Source organism: Ctenopharyngodon idella, chromosome 17 (assembly GCF_019924925.1).
Source record: "Ctenopharyngodon idella isolate HZGC_01 chromosome 17, HZGC01, whole genome shotgun sequence".
NCBI lineage: Eukaryota > Metazoa > Chordata > Actinopteri > Cypriniformes > Xenocyprididae > Ctenopharyngodon > Ctenopharyngodon idella.
Window position 1 is genome coordinate 27,768,238 of NC_067236.1, and position 18,974 is coordinate 27,787,211.

General features: G+C 36.0%; 1 protein-coding gene across 50 annotated transcripts in view; it reads left to right on the top strand.

Annotated features, from left to right (window-relative positions):
- The first annotated feature begins 607 nt into the window (after window positions 1-607).
- The window catches only part of si:ch211-266g18.10 (titin), a 46,070-nt gene continuing 27,703 nt past the window's right edge, over window positions 608-18,974 (top strand). For 23 of the 50 annotated variants that reach the window (XM_051868674.1, XM_051868687.1, XM_051868680.1 and 20 more), the window contains exons 1-40: window positions 609-923; window positions 2,136-2,336; window positions 2,435-2,539; window positions 3,275-3,370; window positions 3,469-3,573; window positions 3,745-3,861; window positions 3,981-4,085; window positions 4,281-4,391; window positions 4,594-4,713; window positions 4,811-4,930; window positions 5,015-5,044; window positions 5,347-5,373; window positions 6,508-8,472; window positions 10,068-10,133; window positions 10,252-10,413; window positions 10,642-10,725; window positions 11,249-11,281; window positions 11,393-11,440; window positions 11,640-11,672; window positions 11,858-11,905; window positions 11,987-12,031; window positions 12,317-12,364; window positions 12,443-12,490; window positions 14,465-14,512; window positions 15,382-15,420; window positions 15,513-15,554; window positions 15,657-15,704; window positions 15,953-15,991; window positions 16,207-16,245; window positions 16,360-16,407; window positions 16,500-16,547; window positions 16,699-16,746; window positions 16,838-16,876; window positions 17,155-17,184; window positions 17,341-17,388; window positions 17,481-17,525; window positions 17,744-17,791; window positions 17,915-17,962; window positions 18,040-18,087; window positions 18,175-18,219. In XM_051868674.1, coding sequence (XP_051724634.1) covers window positions 905-923; window positions 2,136-2,336; window positions 2,435-2,539; window positions 3,275-3,370; window positions 3,469-3,573; window positions 3,745-3,861; window positions 3,981-4,085; window positions 4,281-4,391; window positions 4,594-4,713; window positions 4,811-4,930; window positions 5,015-5,044; window positions 5,347-5,373; window positions 6,508-8,472; window positions 10,068-10,133; window positions 10,252-10,413; window positions 10,642-10,725; window positions 11,249-11,281; window positions 11,393-11,440; window positions 11,640-11,672; window positions 11,858-11,905; window positions 11,987-12,031; window positions 12,317-12,364; window positions 12,443-12,490; window positions 14,465-14,512; window positions 15,382-15,420; window positions 15,513-15,554; window positions 15,657-15,704; window positions 15,953-15,991; window positions 16,207-16,245; window positions 16,360-16,407; window positions 16,500-16,547; window positions 16,699-16,746; window positions 16,838-16,876; window positions 17,155-17,184; window positions 17,341-17,388; window positions 17,481-17,525; window positions 17,744-17,791; window positions 17,915-17,962; window positions 18,040-18,087; window positions 18,175-18,219 — 4,486 coding nt within the window. In that variant the 5' untranslated portion in view covers window positions 609-904. Of the gene's footprint in view, window positions 924-2,135; window positions 2,337-2,434; window positions 2,540-3,274; window positions 3,371-3,468; window positions 3,574-3,744; window positions 3,862-3,980; window positions 4,086-4,280; window positions 4,392-4,593; window positions 4,714-4,810; window positions 4,931-5,014; window positions 5,045-5,346; window positions 5,374-6,507; window positions 8,473-10,067; window positions 10,134-10,251; window positions 10,414-10,641; window positions 10,726-11,248; window positions 11,282-11,392; window positions 11,441-11,639; window positions 11,673-11,857; window positions 11,906-11,986; window positions 12,032-12,316; window positions 12,365-12,442; window positions 12,491-14,464; window positions 14,513-15,381; window positions 15,421-15,512; window positions 15,555-15,656; window positions 15,705-15,952; window positions 15,992-16,206; window positions 16,246-16,359; window positions 16,408-16,499; window positions 16,548-16,698; window positions 16,747-16,837; window positions 16,877-17,154; window positions 17,185-17,340; window positions 17,389-17,480; window positions 17,526-17,743; window positions 17,792-17,914; window positions 17,963-18,039; window positions 18,088-18,174; window positions 18,220-18,974 lie in introns of all 50 variants that reach the window. The other 27 variants (XM_051868699.1, XM_051868692.1, XM_051868702.1 and 24 more) reach the window with 7 other exon arrangements.

The window sequence follows — 18,974 nt, forward strand, 5'->3', positions numbered from 1 at the left end:
AAACTGCTGCCAACTTCAGCAAAACAGTTCTGTAATTTCCCTTCATGTCCAGAGGAGGGCCACTGCATTCCAGCCAAAACAAGACCATCCTGTCTCATAGATCCACGTCTCAGCTAGTTTGTTCCCTAGTTAAAAATAGAAGTCATACTTCTATATTTCAGATATGTTCTACGAAATCACCAACAAAACAGTATGCAGTGAGATTTGAATACAGCATGATAAACTTTAAATAAAGTGTAACAGATCCCGATACCATTTAGTCTGAATTAAATAAAAAAACAAAATTATTGGGTAAATTACTGTAGTGATGCAATGTTACATAATATGATGCATGCAATGTTATTGATGGTACATGCATTAAATGAATGACATGATGTGAAATACCACAAACCATTGACAGTATAGTCTGTGAACATGCAGCTGTCAACTTTTCTTTTGCTTCCAGTAGCCTAGTTCACACCCCCTACCGCCTAAAAAGGCAAGAGAGAGTGCAGCTGGTAAACTCTACACTGTCTAAGAATAAACCAGGCTTGCAATGGATAAGGTTACCTTGAAGCACCGCAGCACTTTTCCCGTCCCACACCCATGTGAGGCGCCAATAACATGGGCTAAATTACCCGCACCTATTTGCTGCGCCCCCTGCCTGAGCCTGAACTACCCTGTTTATGTCCCTGACCTAACATCCCATTCTCCCACAGCCATGATCCCAAATCCGGCACTTTGAAAACCCTCATCCCACTTTTCTCACAAGATTGTGAGGTTTCACCCGTGGATTGGATGGGGACGACAAAGAGGAACATCATTTCCTGAGTGGGATTTAACATCAACTGGGTGAAACCAGCAAAATAAGATTACACAAGCAAAATCAAGGGACATTCAGTTGAAGAACCACCAGAACTACACCATGGCTCAGGCAACTAAAGGTACTGCAGGTTTTCTACTTATGATCGCATGCATTTGATTGACAGACAGAGCCTAACAAATATAGATAGATACATAGATAGATACATAGATAGATAGAAAAAAAATAAAAATACATATTATAATATTTTATAATAATAAAACATTGGAATAATAAAGCACTGAATTATAATAAATGCTGCTATGATACTATATAAAACTGAACTAAAATTAATTTTAATCTGGTGAGAAAAATTATATGCTGTACTCATGACATTTATGTAGCTTAGAATATTTTTAAGACTAATACAGAAAAGTCCATAATTAACTTAAAATAATTCATATCCTTTGAAGTGTATAGATTTTTTTAGATTTATGAACTCTCTCTCTATATATATAGATATATAGATATTTTTAAAAAGAAATTAATACAATTTATTCAGCAAGGGTGCATTGAAATGATCAAATATGAGAGTAAGGACATATTTAATACCATAAAAGATTTCTATTTCAAATAAATGCTGTTCTTTCAAACTTTATATTTATCAAAGGATCCTGAAAAAAAAAACATTGTTTTCTCAAAAATATTAAGCAGCACAACTGTTTTCAACATTGATAATAATAAGAAATTTTTCTTGAGCACCGAATCAACAAATCAGAATCTGAAGGATCACGTGACACTGAAGACTGGATAATGATGCTAAAAAAAACAGTTATTTAAAATTGTAATAATATTTCACAATATTACCGTTTATTGTATTTTTGATCAAATAATAGCCTTGGTGAGGAAAAAACACTTCTTTCAAAAATCTTACTGACCCCAGACTTTTCCAAATTTTGGTGAATCTAGCAAACATGGTTGATATTTGCAATGACAAGTGCAATATTAAGACATTTTGTTAGTAATTCGTTTCTTAATTTAGTTCATGAGGTCATTAAACTCAAGCAGCAGGGAGAAAATAACACAAGATGGAGATACAGTTTATTCTTGCAGTCAGTTATGTATCTAGACTGCATTTAACATAGAACAGCTGCAACAAATATCAGTACATGTCATTATGGTGCTGTATTTATATAGAAATCAAAAAATATGTAGACATACAGTAGTAGGCCTATAGCTATTTAGTAAGCAACCTATGGGTAATATTTTCTCCTGTGTGACATTTAGGAGCAATTATTTCCAATGTTTGCTATAGACCGTGGTATATGTGTAAATTTCATGCATGTGACTCCAGGTCCAGTGAAGTCCATCCCTCCCACTGCTGTAGATGCTCCGGCTAGGACTGTGCATCCAGTCTCTCTTATGGCTGGGACCCATGGAATTTTACGAATCATGAATCGCCCGGCACAATGGGTGGTCATCATCACACTTCTGATCTCTTGGTCAATAGCAGGTGTTGTCATGTTTGACTTTGTCAGTGACGATCAGATTGCAAGTAAGTTTTAAATAATTTTCACAGTTCCTACTTTATTTATAGGCCTACTTGTGCTGTTATTTGATTTGTTGGGTTCACTCTGAACTGTTTTCCTGTAGGCATCCAGGATTTTGGTTCTGACCCAGTGCTAGCAGTGAACAAGGCCATTGAAGGGATTGAAAACAAGATAAACCACATGAACAATATGTTTAATGATGCTCATGGTATGATTTCATAGAGCAAAACCAGTTTCTTTTAGTAGGTATAATTTTCAAATTTTGTAATTTGTTGCTGAATGAATAGTTTAGCCTATTCTGTTCAGTGCAATTATAATGGCTGAAGCTTTCAGTCCTCAAAAAGAGTGCAAAACAATTATACAAGTAGTCTAAAAGACTAATGTGCTATATTTAAAGTCTTCTAAAGTTGTACAGTAGCTTTTTGTGAAGACCATGCCCTTATTCAGACATATAGTCTAATCTTTAACACGAGAATCAGATCAATCCGATTCGCGAACAATTCAGACCGTATCAACCGATTCGCTTAAAAGATTCAACTCAAAAGAATGATTCATTTATGAATCGGGCATCGCTACTTCTCACATGAACGCGCCAATGAGAGCGAAATGAGGCGGAAGCCAGAAAATAATGACTTTGATTTTGATCTCTTCCTCACACAAAAATAAGGCTTGAAATATAGCGCGGGAGTAATGTTGACTACTTTTATGACACTTTTGCCTCATGTTTGAAAGCCAGTTTCATTGTAATTGCATGCAAAAGAGTAAACTTGTGTTTTGTGGAAGAATAAAATCAGGTTTTGAAGACATGAGGTGAGTAAATATTGACAGAAATTTCCTTTTTGACTTAGCCAATCCTTTGATAACTATTATGTATTTGTTGATGATTTTTAAAAGTGTATTTTATATGCCATTAATATTTGTTTCTCTTTTATTTGGAATACAGAGTACATAACTGAAATAATATTTAATCCGAGGGACGCTATTAATTTAGCAGCAGATTCATCTGTGTCTTATCTGACAGGAATATTTAGTGCCGATGGTATGTAAATGTATTAATTTATGGCCTTTAAAAGCTTAAACACTATTTGTTTATTTAGTATAGGCTTATGCTATATTATTATGTTGTTTTCCTTACAGGAGATACAGGAATCACTGAAACAGTGAAATATGGTGGCACTGTACTGGATGAGGTTACAGAATGGATCAGATCCCCAGTGGGCTACTTATTCCACTTATTTGAAGGTACTTGCATTACTGACTATGCTTAAATATGTGCCCATTGTTGTTTTGTGAGCACACATGCAATCAGAGACTCATGTACAATAACTCTTAACTTGGTAAAAAGAAATTATTAGTAATATTTGAGCATGCCAGATGCACTAATGTCTGTTTAATGCTCTCCATGCTGCATAGACACCCTGGATATAGCGATTACTCCAGTGGATATGGTCAGTGAAGCTGTTGTGCAAATTTTAAGTGGGATCAAGACCATTATCCAGTATTTTTCAACCATGTTCGGGGGCATTGAAGGTACTGCAAAGCACCAACATTGATTCTTCTCAGAATTTTATATATACAATCATAATATCTATATTATCTATAAGGTGCATCTTGTCAATATTCCAGCGTGCTTGCATTTTCTTCATCAGGGTATACAGGCATCACTGAAACAGTGAAACTTGGTGGCACTGTATTGGATGAGGTTACAGAATGGATAAGATTCCCAGTGGGTTACTTATTCCACTTATTTGAAGGTACCTACATTATTGTTCTGAGGGCTGAGATGCAATCAGTTTCATGATGTGCTCTAACTCAGTACATGTTTCAATCAACATTTGAAATTGCCACTGATTTCCATGCATAAAGAAATAATTAGTCATATTTGGGCGTTTCAATGAACCATGATTTCAGCTGCTCATGCCAGTCACTGATTTCTGTTTAATGCTTAGACATCCTGGATGTAGCGATCATTTATCCAGCAGACATGGTGAGTGAAGCAGGTCTGCAAATTTTAAATCGGATCAAGACCATTTCTTCAACCATATTCGGGTACCTTGAAGGTATTGATTTCTCACATTATTTTAGACATTCAGTGATATAATCTACACTACTGTTCAAAAGTTTGGGGTCAGTAAGATATTTTTTTAATTTAAACTCTTAACTCTTTTTTATCATAAACTCTTACTGACCCTAAACTTTTGAATGGTAGGGTATGCATATCAAAAATATCAATACATCAAATGCACCTTGTCAATATTTCAGCTTGGTTTCCCAAAATGAGCACTGATCCCACGGAACTGGCTGAAATTGTTGTAGAGGAGGCCACAGACGTAAAGACCACTGTCTCTAATTACCTTTCCAGTCTATTTGCAGGGGATGAAGGTATTGTTCATTTATCAGCTCGAAACATTGTGTTTGATCTGTGCTTTTGCCCACTCAACTTTCATTTGTGTTATATTATTTCATTTCATTTCTCCAGGTGGTATTTCTGACATTAGCTTTGATCCCATGAAAGTTGTCACAGACACTGTTGAGGAGTTTGCTGACAGGAGGGATATGTTCTTGGCCTACCTCTCAAACATGCTCATGGAAGACAAAGGTATCCATAATATCAAGTATATCACAATTGTATGCTTGCATCTTTAAAATACATATATCTCTTTAACTATCCCTATTGTTTCAGATGAGACACCACAAGTAATAAGACGAAAAGGTTTGTGTCAGTATTCATTCATTTTTTGCTGCACTATGAAACTTCAGCCTCTCTAATGCCATCTGTTCGGTTGAAACATAAAGTTGCATGTTGCATTACAAGGTTTCTTTGTTTTCCTAATGGGTGATTTAAAATAATGTAAAATAATTTCTAATTTTTTTTTACTTCCATAGTGATGCTTTAATAATTATGACCTCTGTAAATAATGCAGATGTTTATCTATCTATCGATCTATCTATCTACAGTATCTATCTATCTATCTATCTATCTTTAAACTAACAATATTCCTAAATCTTCTCCAGGAGAATTTCTGCCACCTATGGAAAAAGGTTAGTAACTGCACATTCTTTCATCTACATAAAAGCTATAGATTAACACCAAAACTAACATAAGTACTCAAACCTGATCACTACTAAAACAGCATTGACAAACTTAATAAACAGGACTTAGTCTTCAAATGTGTTTGTTTTTAACTTGGAAAGGAACGAGAGCATGTAAAAAAGATGTTTTTATGTAACATATGATGCAAGATCTTGAATTAACTAAAATTATATAGTTTCCTGACTTGTCGTCATCCCATATACTGTTGTGTTTTACCATGTTTCAGCCCAGTAATTAGACGATTTAGAAAACAGTGTTATAGGTTATGTAATATGGCGCATGAAAAGGTCCTGCATGACTGCATACAGGGATGATTGTCATTTATATTTTCTGTCTGTATAGTGTGAATGTTCATGTCCTGCACTTTCTCTCACACAATACTTCATATTATGTACTTCATATTATGTAAAAGTGCTTGCATTTACTTTCTCCAGAATGTTTTAAAAGGTGCATGACAGATTTCGTAAATACAATAATAAAAAGTTTATGTCAAATGCATTTCTTGCTGTTTGATTTCCTGCCCTCTTCTTGCGGTGTAGTGCGATGTCTAACCTTTCCTGATATATTCGTCAGTTGATATTCACAAACATAAAGCATGTAGGAGTTCACAGGTATGGCACATGTTGCAAGAATATTGTGACATTCACAATATTAATGCCCTGAGATTATAAGCTGAGGTTGTGGAAAGAAAGAATTTTCAAATTGGAGCCGCTGCGCTCTAGATGTGTGTTTTCTGTAGCTCAAACAGTAGGGAATTTTGCCAACAAGGTAATACTTTGAATGCAATGCAAGCTAAATGCTTATATCTAAATGTACACACAAGAAAACAAGATCTTAAAGAGTCACAAAATATAAGCATTGATTTCTAAAGAAACGGTTAAAAACGGTTCAACTGAAGTTTTTTGTCAGGGTGCAACATGAGCATACTGTTAAGGTCATCAATGTGATGTAATGAGTGTAACCGAATTTCCAATCAGGACAAACTGTAATGTCTCGTACATAAACTGGTAAATATGTTTTTATCTGCAAATTGAGCTCAGTTCTGTCATAAACCTGAATTGAAAAATGACTTCATGAAACAGTTGCAGAAATACTAGGCAAAAAACAGGACCCTGCCTATGCTGCCTACATTGCTGTGAGATCCACAGTGAAGGAGACCGACAGCACTAAATGGGAAATAAAAGAGGTTGAGGAGGAACATGGTGAGGTGGAAGCTGCTGAAGATAAAACTAAAAAAGCTCAAGCCATCTTGGACGTTACAGAGGAGGATGAAACAGCTGTGGACAACACTGATATCACAGTTGAAGACATGGAAATGTCCTCCGATGTCATGGAGGAGGGAAAAACTACTGGAACAGTTGAAGATATTGCAGGTGTTACAGACGAGAAACCGTATATGCCAGAAGTTATAGATGAGAAAACAGCAGTTGAAGATATCTCTGATTTTGCAGTGGATGAATCAACTGAAATTACCTCTGATGCTTTAGATTTGAAGGACAGTGATGATATCTCAGATGTAGTTGCAGAGGAGGAAGAAGTTACTGTAAAGGTTGACGATATTGAAGATGTTAGAGAGGTGGAAACTTTTGATATGCCAGATGTCATAGATGAGGAAATGGCAACTCAAAAGTTTGAGGATATCTCTGATTTTGCAGAGGATGAATTACTTGAAATAACCTCTAATGCTACAGATGAGAAGGACAGTGACGATACCTCAGATGTTGTTACAGAGGAGGAAGAAGTTACTGAAACGATTGAAGATATTGAAGATGTTACAGAGGTGGTACCTTCTGATGTGCCAGATGTCAAAGATGAGGAAACAGCAACTGAAAAATTTGAAGATATCTCTGATTTTGATGTAGATGAATCAACTGAAATTACCTCTGATGCTACAGATGTGAAAGACATCAACGATAGCTCAGATGTTGTTACAGAGGAGGAAGAAGTTACTGAAACGATTGAAGATATTGAAGATGTTACAGAGGTGGAACCTTCTGATGCGCCAGATGTCAAAGATGAGGAAACAGCAACTGAAAAAATTGAAGATATCTCTGATTTTGATGTAGATGAATCAGCTGAAATTACCTCTGATGCTACAGATGTGAAAGACATCAACGGTAGCTCAGATGTTGTTACAGAGGAGGAAAAAGTCATTGAAACTTTTGAAGATATTGTAGATGTTGCAGAGGTGGAGCCTTCTGATATGCCAGATGTCTTAGATGGGGAAACAGCAACTCAAAAGTTTGAAGATATCTCTGATTTTACAGAGGATGAATCAACTGAAATAACCTCTGATGCTACAGACATTGATGTTTCCTCAGATGATGCAGTTACAGAGGAGAAAGAAACAACTGAAGAACCAGCAATCAAAACAGCAGAAGATAGTTTCGATGTTACAACCAAAATTGAATCAGATAATACAGATGAAAAGGAAGTTGAAGATGTCCCCAGTGTTACAGAGGAGGGTGAAGAGTCTGAAACAGTTAAAGATACTTCAGATGTCATAGATGAGGAAGAAGAACCTGAAACAGATGAAGAAATCATCATCACAGATGAAACAGCTGAAATTGCACAAGAAGCACAAGAAGATGATCAGCCACCTGAATTGGCTGAAGCTACTCCAGATACCATCTGTGTGAAAGAAAAGGAGGAAGCAGCAGAACTTGTTGATGGTTTAGAAGTGGAAGCCAAGGAGGAGAAGGAAGATGTTGCAATTGCTGATCATGAAAAGAGCACAAAGGACCTGGAGAATGAGGTAGATGAAGATGAGGTTGAGGTTTTAAAAGAGGAGATTGAAGAGTCTGATCAAACTATCCTGGTAACCACTGCTGGTGAAGATGACCCTAATGAAGAAGAGGAGCAGAAGCTTGTCCTTCTTACTGTCCAACATGACCTCTCAGACAGAGATGATGAAAATAACAATAACAACGACAGGAAGAGAGATGCCATAAAAAGAGGCCTGAGCAGGAGGAAAAAATCCGATAGTCATTCCATTGAAACAGACGACCAAGAAGCGCACAAGGATCTTCATGAAGAGTCTGACAAAGGTATAGAAAAATTTTGTATAATTAACAAATAGGAAAAAGTGATAGTTGACAGGTGGCAACCAATATCTCAATAGATGACCTTAATAACCCATTATAATTCACTGACCATGGAAAAATTAATCACTAAAATAGACTGTTCATTATTGTTATTTTGTTTGTTTAAAATCATTTTTAACTGATTAATACATTTTTTTATAAAAAATATCTTAACATTGCTAACTTTTAAAAAAAATGATTTCCTATTTCTCTTATAATTGCACTCAAAAATAATTTATTAACTGCAGTTGTACAAATAACGTGATATTTAAAGGGATAGTTAACCCAAAAATGAAAATTCTGTCGTCATTTACTGTCATCAATTTCTTTTTTCTGCTGAACACAAAAGAAGATATTTTGGGAAAAATGTCGGTAACCAAACAGTTGATGGGCCCCATAATTGTTCAGCAAAAGAAGGCAATTCATACAGGTTTGCAACAACTTGAGGGCGAGTAAATGATGACAGAATTTTCATTTTTGGGAGAACTATCCCTTTAATATAGTTGGCCAAGCAGTGTTTGAATTCTTGTTTAAATTCTATGGTTCACATCATTGTAACTGAACTATTTTTGTTGGCCAAATAAAAATTAACTAAATAGGTTGCCATAATGCATCTAAAAATGTCAGTTAATCTTCTTTTCTGTAGAACACAGTATAGTTGTAGGCTATATGTCTGTATTTTTCAGTGATAATCAGTGCAATAGCACTCTTGCCTGTTTAATATTGCATTCATTCTGAAGAACACTGTGTTATCTCTAGTATCTTACAATTTTGACTGGGAAGAACAACAAATTGATGGATGAAGATGAAGTTTCATTCACTGTTGCTTTTACTTCACCTCTGCTTCTGGAAAGATACTTAAAAGAGGAGCAAAACACAGCTGGAGGATTCTCTATAATGGGCTCTGCTGTTGTACATGGTTTGATAGATAGATAAATAGATAGATAGATAGCTAGATAGATAGATAGTGCTTAAAGTTATTGATCGATTAGACATTGCTCACTATAAGAATTTTAGCCTCTATTGTCCAATATTTTTTCTTTTTATAGGAAGAATCCTCGAAAAATGGTTTTTGCTTTTATGTAATGTTTTTTTATATATATATAGGCCATTTATTCTGTTCTTTTTTTGAATACATTTTTGTGTAATTTAGAATGACTTTAATTTCTCAAATCAAATTATGAGGGAATTATTATTATTTTTTGCATTGATTTGAGTCTTGTTTATTAAGTATTGTGTAGTATCTGTTAGTCTTTATGTATTAAAGTTGATGGCACAGAAATGCAACTATAACTCAAAAAAGCTGCATATAATTATTGCAAAGCCATTTATTTTGCTTACCTAAATGGTTCCATTAAGAGAATTAATTATTTAATTCATCCATTATACATTATTAATTTAATCTAACACAATGACATGGCTGACAACCACTTTGCTGCTTACAAGTACTCTTAATGTTAACACTTACAGTGCACTAATTCATGCACTAATTCCCATCGTTCATTAATATGGATGATAAAAACATCTAACTCTCATTTAACATTTACTCATGATTTCAGTTCTTGAACAAGTGAAAGAAGCCAAAGAGAAAAAAGCTAGAGAGGAGATATACAAAATCATTCAAGGTGAATGGTTTGTTGTTTTCATCAGTGCTTGCATACTGTAAAAAATAAAGTGCTTGTGCAGAATGTAAACTGCAATTTATGAGAAAAATGTGACACATGATCTTTTCTGTTATTCCAGATATGAGGGAAAAGAAGGGCGAAGGTGAAGAGGAAGAGATAACACTACAACAAATAAACATAACAGTAGAAAAAGTCCGAAAAAAAGCAAAAGAACATGACAAAAAGGAGATAGAAAAGGTTAAAAGAAAAGAAAAAGTGGTCAAGACTCAAGAACCAACAGGTAAGACTGGTAAAACATATTTAACTTATCTATTTCTCATATGTAAAAAGCTCAACTACCACATCTAGACTGTACATAAACTCTAGATTCTGCTCTGTTCCTCAAGGGGAAGGTTGAAGGCTATGGTCAAGACATACTCCAATGCAGTTGCTGTTTATAGATTAGATGTAAAACCCTGCACCTCTCTTTCAAAAGATAATGTATTTGTACTGTTATTATGTGTTCTAGAAAAGGACACCAAGAAAAAACCTGTCAAAAAGGTCAAGGTGACTAAAGTGGATGAGGAACCCCCTCTAAAAAAGAAGAAATCTGGTATATAAATAATTCACTAACACCAGTAGAATAGATAAATGAAGCTCTCTTTCTTCATTACACTGTCTGAGGGTTGATGTTAAGTTAAAAAGACACTATTTATTGCAGCTATAGCCCGTTATATTTTCAATATTTGATCTTATATAGTTATAGGATATATTGCTGCAGTAGTTTTTATATGGAATGTCATGATCATTAAATGTCACTTTTAAGGCCAATTCACACTGCACAGACAGACGCTGACTAACATGGACAATCAGCAGATTACAGTATGTCACTTCTCAGATGTTCCAAGACCCAACAAATGCTGATTTAACATGTTCAATCCACGAAAAAGACGGCGATAGGGTTGACACACTGATCCGACAAAACCCAACAAAGTGTCTGTTGCCGTTGGTTGTCGTCTGTCGGTTCACTGTGAATTGCCCTTTACAAAACCGTCTGATTCTAAAGAGAAAAAAACTTGTTTACAAAATGTAATATCACAAAATTCTATGTAATGTGTACAATTTCATCTGCACAGGACCTGAGAAAAAGGTTAAACCAGCAAAGAAAGGTAATCAACGCATTCTGTGATTATGATTAATCTCCTGTTCATGGCCAATATCTTTCAGTTTTTTTAACGATTTCCATTAAGTAACATTCCTAAATTTCATATTTAATACAGAAGCCGAACCTGTGAAACAAAAAGTGAAGGCTGTGAAAATTTCTAAAGGTACCACTATAAAGTACATGCCAACATGTGTCATGCACTCATACATGTGAATGTAATTCTGTAAAATGGTACAAGCATATTTTTATATCAACTAAACAACTCCCAATCTGATGATTACATGTCTAAACACAAAGCAAATGCTTCAACAAAATCAATCTGCTGTTGCTCTCATACCCTCAATCCCTCTGTTGTCTTTCAGAGGATGTTACTAAGAAGGTGGCCAAAGCTAAAGGTAAAAAAAGATTCAAAGCATCAGTCATAGTATTTCCATACCAGCTACTAACTGACAGTAACCAAGTGGTGAACTGAAGGCTCAGTTCTAGTGGTTGAGATATCTTTGCAGATCTGGGAATTATTTTATTTATGTGTTTAACAGCCAGTTCATCCACAACTGCATTAATATCTATTGTATCATAGATGTTGAGATTGCCAAGGACAAAACCAAAGCAGTCCATGTAAAGACAGGTATGTAACTTGTGTGGTAAGGGACTTTCTGTTTGGTTAAATCTAAATTAACAGGAAATAAATGTAAGTGTTTATTTACAGAAGCTGAAGCCAAAAAAGAGACCAAACCAGCACCATCTAAGAAAGGTATTGTGTTGTTCTTGCTTCACTAAACACACATAAAGCAAATTCATAATTGAAGTACATTATGTACAGTACACTTCCATTGTACAGTTTGGGTTCGTAAAGATAGAAATTGATACTTTTATTCAGCAAGGATTCATTAAATTGATCTAAAGTAACAAAATAATTTTGCCCAAAAATCTATTTCAAATTAATGCTGTTCTTTTGAACTTTCTATTCATCAGAGAATCCTTTCAATTAGCAAGTCACTTAATTGCATTTTTTAAATATCTTTTGTCTCCATTTCAGTGGTTGTTGTTGCTAAAGAAAAGGATGAAGCAGCCCCTGTAAAGAAAGGTATGATTTACACCCATATTCTATTTTTAATATTTGCTATAATTTAAGTACTCTTAATAGTTCTTCACTCATTTGCAGAGCCTAAAGTTACAAAAGAAAAAGCCAAAACAGCTCTTTCAAAGAAAGGTATCACAATCTAATGACTCTTGTATTAAAACGTCTCGGGTTACGACTGTAACCCTTGTACCCTGAGAGGGGAATGAGACGCTGTGTCGGAATGACACTTCCAGCATGACAGTGTCCGAACTACATATTGAACTAGTCCAATCTTGATTGGTGTTGCGTCATGACGTCACGTGTGACGAAGCTACAAAGGAGAGCCGGCACATAACAGTGTTAGCTTCTGATAGGCTGAAGCAAGTCGTTCTCAGTTACTCAGAAGGTGTGGCAAAGGGACGCAGTGTCTTGTTCCCTTCTCAGGGAAAAGGTTACAGTAGTAACCCGAGACGTTCCCTTTTGAGGGAACTCACGCTGCGTCGAAATGTCACTTTGGGGAACGAAATATCCACTGCTCCACACTGACTATAGCCTGTCCTGGTGTGAAGCTTGTAAGGCACAACTCAGGACGTGAGGTCTAATATCTTATGAAGGTGTGCAGGGAGGCCCAGCCAGCTGCGTCACCTCTTGAAGTGAAACCCCCGATAGCAGGGCCTTGGAGGATGCCACTCCTATAGTCGAGTGGGCTTTGATCAAGAGAGGCGAGGGCAAATTGTGCGCCTCATACACTGAAGAGATAGACCAGCTACTTGTGTGCTTTGGGAGTGCTTTGTGGAGGCTGACTTCCTCCAACCTGGGGACCTACGTACGTAGGCCTCCAAGGCTCTAACAGGGCATAACAAATGTATCTTCTCATGATCAGCTGACACATGTGGTGGAGGATGAAAAGCCTGCAGAATAACAGACCGAGCCACATTCGATGGCCCGACCTAGGGTGGAGAATGGCCTTGACCCTCCCAGGAGTTAACTCGAGGCAAGAGGGAGCAACAGAAAGAGCCTGCAGGTCCACTTTGAAAGAGAGAAACTTCTCCGCTACCTCATCAATGGGTTCGAAGGGTGCCAGGGATAACCCTTCAAGAACCACTGCCAGGTCCCAAACAGGAACCCTGGCTTGGACTATTAGGAGTAGACTGACTAGTAGCCCCACACTAGAAGGTCGGCCTGGTACGCCTGCATGATGCCCATCGTGTCCAGGCATGCACCAGCCTGACCTGCCGCCATATATGCCTTACCCACCAACGAAGATGTAGTGTGGCAGGGTTTGGTGGGCAGCGTCGGAGCCTTAAGGGATGACGCAGCGTCGGGTGAGAGATATGAGGCCAAAGTCTCTTCAACCTGCAGCGTCACCCCATAGCCGTTCTCTCTTGAGCCCAGGATGGAGTAATAATTATGGATAGTAGGGCTCGATAATCTTGTTCCACAATCTCGACAACTCGAAAATGGCAGACTCCGACGTGAAAGCTGCGACCAAGACTGAAGGAAGCGTTTATCAAGTTTGCTTTTCTTTTGCTCTTCCTGCTTCTCTGTTGGCCACTCAATGTTTAATCTGGCCACAGCTCTGGTCACAACCTCCAGCAGCTCCTCAACAGCAGGAGAATGAGGTGGAAAGTCCTCAATTTCACCTGCCTTGATGCTTAGAACATCTAATTCCTCAGAACCAGGTAGTTCTAGCACCGGGTCCTCATCCTGGGCAGAAGAAGTCGCAGAAAGGGCTTCCGATCCCTGAATGAGAACACTGGAGCTGGTTTCTGAAAGCTGAGAAAGCCGTCTCAACATCCTCCACCAGCTCCATCTGCGACCCCCATGATCGTAAACGCTGCGCTGCCTTGGCAGACAAGAGCAGCACAGAACGCTTGCTAAAGAGCAGAAGCTAACACTGTTGTGTGCCGGCTCCCCTTTGTAGCTTCTGTGTACACCGTCACATATCACATCATGACGCAACACCAATCAAGATTGGACTAGTTCAGTATGTACTTCAGACACTGTCACGCTGGAGGCATTCCCCAAAATGTCGTTCCGACGCAGCATCAGGGAACTGAAGTGGTTTTTGCTGTAAGCATATTAGATGTAATTATTTGCCACTTTTGTATTTTTCTTTTGCAGAGGCTAAAGTTGTGAAGGAGAAACCTAAACCACATCCTGGAAAGAAAGGTATTTTCCAGTCTGAAGTATTCATTTAGTTAACCCAAAATGAGTTTATAAATTTATGATACTTTTATGATATATGATATATATATGATATATTTTTTGGGGTTTTTATTATGTCAGAAAGAGCAGCTTTGACATTCTGTGTAATATCATTTTGTGTTTCAAGGAATAAAGTAAATAATGTAGGACTGAATAATGATAAAATGTTAATTTTTAGGGGAACTATTGCTTTAAGCAATCACTGTATAGTGAAAAAAATATATTTGAATATAATATTTCAAATACATTTATTTTGTGCTGAATATACTACAAATAAATTTACATATTTATGTGCTAAATAAAAATACCCTGCAATTGTACTTTTTGGTATACTAAACGGGTATACTTAAAGTCTGCTTATTTGGAACAATTAATTTTGTACTTAATGCACTTTAATTGTGTGGAAGTAGTGTTGAGGTCCAACTAAAGATATACTTAAGTATATTTGATTGTGCTAAAGTGGAACTATTTCAAGTATACTTCAGGTACACTTTAAATATCTTGCATTTAAAGACTGATATCATATAAAGATCATACAATCCTTATTAATAGTGATATTAAAACCCTTTTTAGGCCAGAATATTAGTGCATTATGCAATAAAGAAATATTCCAAATAAAGTTTAGTTATAATTTTATATCAGAAAGTCTTAAGTGATATGTAAATAAATATGTTAATGGATTTGAAGTATACAGAGTATGAAATAAATGTATTTTTGGTATAGGTTTTTTGTTTTTGTTTTACTAGGGTATAGTTCTGTGTAATGATGATGTGTGTTAATGTTTGCTCAGACATCGGTATAAAATTTCACTTTTTCTTTCAAAAAAACTGAAGATGTCAAGGAAAAGGCAAAAGCAGCTCCAAAAGAAAAAGGTATGCTTGTCCTGTTAAAATTAAAATAAAGTTTATCATTCATAGTTAAGTCCATTTTTTTGAATTAGAGATAAAATATTTTGTCTGTTTAGTTGCTAAGACTGTCAAGGAAAAGGCTAAGCCAGTAAAGAAAGGTAGTTTGTTGTATGTTTAATTATGTATTAATATGTTACCATATATAATGTTTTGCGTAAATGAACAGATTATATGAACAGTTTGTTTTAAATGCTTCCCAGAACCTGAGGTTACAAAAGAAAAGGTCCAACCTGCACCTTCAAAGAAAGGTACCAGGCTTGCATGTTTTTCTGTAAACATATTTTGACTGAAATGTGTCCTTTAAGAGTTAGAGATCCCCTTTTGTATAACTTTGGGGTTAATGATCACGCTGTAACTTTCCTCACCTTACCCATGCTTATTCAATTTTAAAATCCATATGGATTACGTGGATGAAGGAAGCCAAAAAAAGTACATTTCTCTTGTAATACAATTTAAGATTCACTGAGACGTTTTTCCTTCTTATTTCATATTACAGCTGAAGTTCCTAAGGAAAAAGCTAAACCTGTGAAGAAAGGTGTGTTTCTAACTCAACATTTTTTTCTGTTTCTCATTAAATATTTTCTTGAAATTAGTTTTATTGTATGATGTAACATGTCATGCAGTACTGCAACCTGAAGTCGCAAAAAAAAAAAAAAAAACTGTTAAATCAAAAAGTATTTTAATAAGATTTTTTAAAAAAGAAAAGAAATGTACATTGAAAGTACATACATTTTCCACTTCTCTTAAAAGCTGAAGTCAAAGATAAATCACCAGCACCTGTTAAAAAAGGTATTTTTTGGCTGTGCTTTTCAAATTCAAGAATGTAGTAAAATTGTTTTCAGTTTAAAAAAATGCTTGTTTGATATATTTTTTCTTATGTATTTTATTTTTGTTCACTTCTAGTAGCTAAAGTTCCTGTTGAAAAAGTAAAACCAGCTCCCTTAAAGAAAGGTATGACATACCACAGACATTAAATGGCATTCTAAACATAATGCAGTGTTTTTTCAAAGTGGCATAAACTGCTGATGTTAATGAAATTACAGAGCCAGAGATTTCCAAAGTGAAGGCCAAACCAGAGCCCTCGAAGAAAGGTAAAAAGACCAAAACCAGCTCTTTTAAGAAGTGTTTTTCTATCACTCTCATTTATAGATCACACACTTCTTACTTTCTTTATACTGTAGAGCCTTTTTCAATGCAATTTTAATTTTTGTTTTTATTTAATTTCGTATTTAATTCATTCAGATACTGCAGAAGTTAAAGAAAAAGCAATACCAGCTCAGGTTAAAAAAGGTATTATGTCTTTTATTATTGTAATATCTGCTATTTCAACTACCATTACATTTTGAAGAGAACGGTAACTTAATCTATTGATAACTTCTAGCAGCTGTAGAGAAAGAAAAACCTGTCCCTGTGAAAAAAGGTGAGTCCTGCTATTAAATATCTTACATTAATAATTTTTTCAGAGGCACATTTGCGTGTCTGTGGTATACTGTGTTGTTTCAAAACGTTTCTACAGTCCTGCTCTTACGAATATAGATTCACACAAAAAAACTATGTATTTTGTTTTGAAGTGTCAGTGTACATTTATGTAAAAATATGGATTCACATAGACTGAAAACCAGAAAGGTGCTTGATTTTAGACAACTTGTAGTCTACTTAATTCAAATCTTAACAAAACATATCATGTCATACTTTTAGAGGATGAAGCCCCCAAGGAGAAAGATAAAGGTATCACTTTTTTAACTCAAAATTATGTACTAGAATTTTTTTTTTTTTACTAGAAAAAAATGTTAAAAAATGTTCAAAAGCTTGTAGTTTTGTTTCAAAAGAACAGTGCACATCAGCAAGTTTAAATGTTTTTCTTTCATTATTTGAATAATTCAGAGGCTAAAGCTCCCAAGGACAAAACTAAACCGGCCCTTTTGAAGAAAGGTATAATGCACAAACAGTAACACAGCATTTCATTTAAAAGTCTTTTTTTTTAATGACATGACAATGAACTGAGCCTGCTGACTCATTTTCAGAGCCTGATGTTTCTAAGGAGAAAAAAACAGCAACTGCCAAGAAAGGTAATATGGAAAGACACTTGATCAATTTTTTGTCAGTCTCATATATTGTATATAAAATATATATTTATTGAATATATACGTACCTGCATCTTGTTCAGAAGAGAAGCCATCAACCACTCCTGTAAAAAAAAAAAAAAAAAAAATTTTAATTTTTCTTTCTTAAATGTATTGATCACTGCATTGGTCCACTCTTACACCTATTTTTCCTTGAATTGTAGAGCCTGCAGTTGCAGATGAGAAAGTAAAACTGGTACCTTCAAAGAAAGGTAAAAACTGTTAAATGTTATTCAGAGGCAAAATATCCTGAAGATAGGACATCAATACCTATCAAACATTAGGTTTTTAAATATTACGTCACTTTCTAAGGCATGCAATTATGATAATTTCAGATACTGAAGCTACTAAGGAGAAAATTAAATCAGCCCCAGTTAAGAAAGGTACAGTTCGATTTTGTTGCAATTGTACATGTTTTTGCAATGTTTATATGATGCTAACTCCATCCACTGATGTACAGAGCCTGAGGTTTCCAAAGAAAAAGCTATGCCAGAGCCTTCAAAGAAAGGTAAAATGAATGCAGTTGTTTTTTATCATTCAACATGCATATCATGAAATGGTTATCACATCAGAAAAATGATTCAATCTTGCACAGAGGTTGAAGCTGTTGAGAAGGTAAAACCAGCACCGGCTAAAAAAGGTACAGTACTCATGCTGTGTATTTAAGAACCAATAATTTTCCGGTAACACTTTACTTAAAGCCTTATAATGCATTATAAAAGTATTTTTAATGCACTCATTATTCCTTGTAATGCACCTTATAATGCACTGTATGATCTCATGAATAATTGTAACTTATAATAATAATTGTCTTTGTTACTAATGTAACCCCCATTCCCTGAAGGAGGAAATGGAGACATTTCGTCAGAACTAACTGACGCAATAGGATCTCACCTGAGAGCCCAATCACCTTCGAGTGGTAACAAAACAAGCCAATGTATATTAGCAAGTGAGATTTGCATGGCAAGCCACTCCCCGTACATACGGGTATATAAGGCAGCATGCAACACTTACTCATTCAAGTTTTGCGCTAAGGAGCCGAGAAGCGTGTCCCGGCGGTGGTACAGGGGTTGTGGCAGGCAGGTCTTAACATCTTCGTTCCCTCCTTCAGGGAATGGGGGTTATATTAGTAACCGAGACATTCCCGGTCAGTCACATTCGATGTTACATGGAACCAATACCAATGCAGAGATGGGCCAAGTGGAACCTGCCCAGGAAAAGACATGGGTTTACCAACAGGGAAACTGTACCGTGGAAGAGTACTCATATGGGATCACCAAGAGGGTGAACATATGGGGCAACTAGCCCAGTACAGGGGCTGATGACCAGGCATGCACGCGAGTACTAGGCCTGGCGTCGGACGCCTCCACTCTATCTGACTGCCGGAGGATGTTT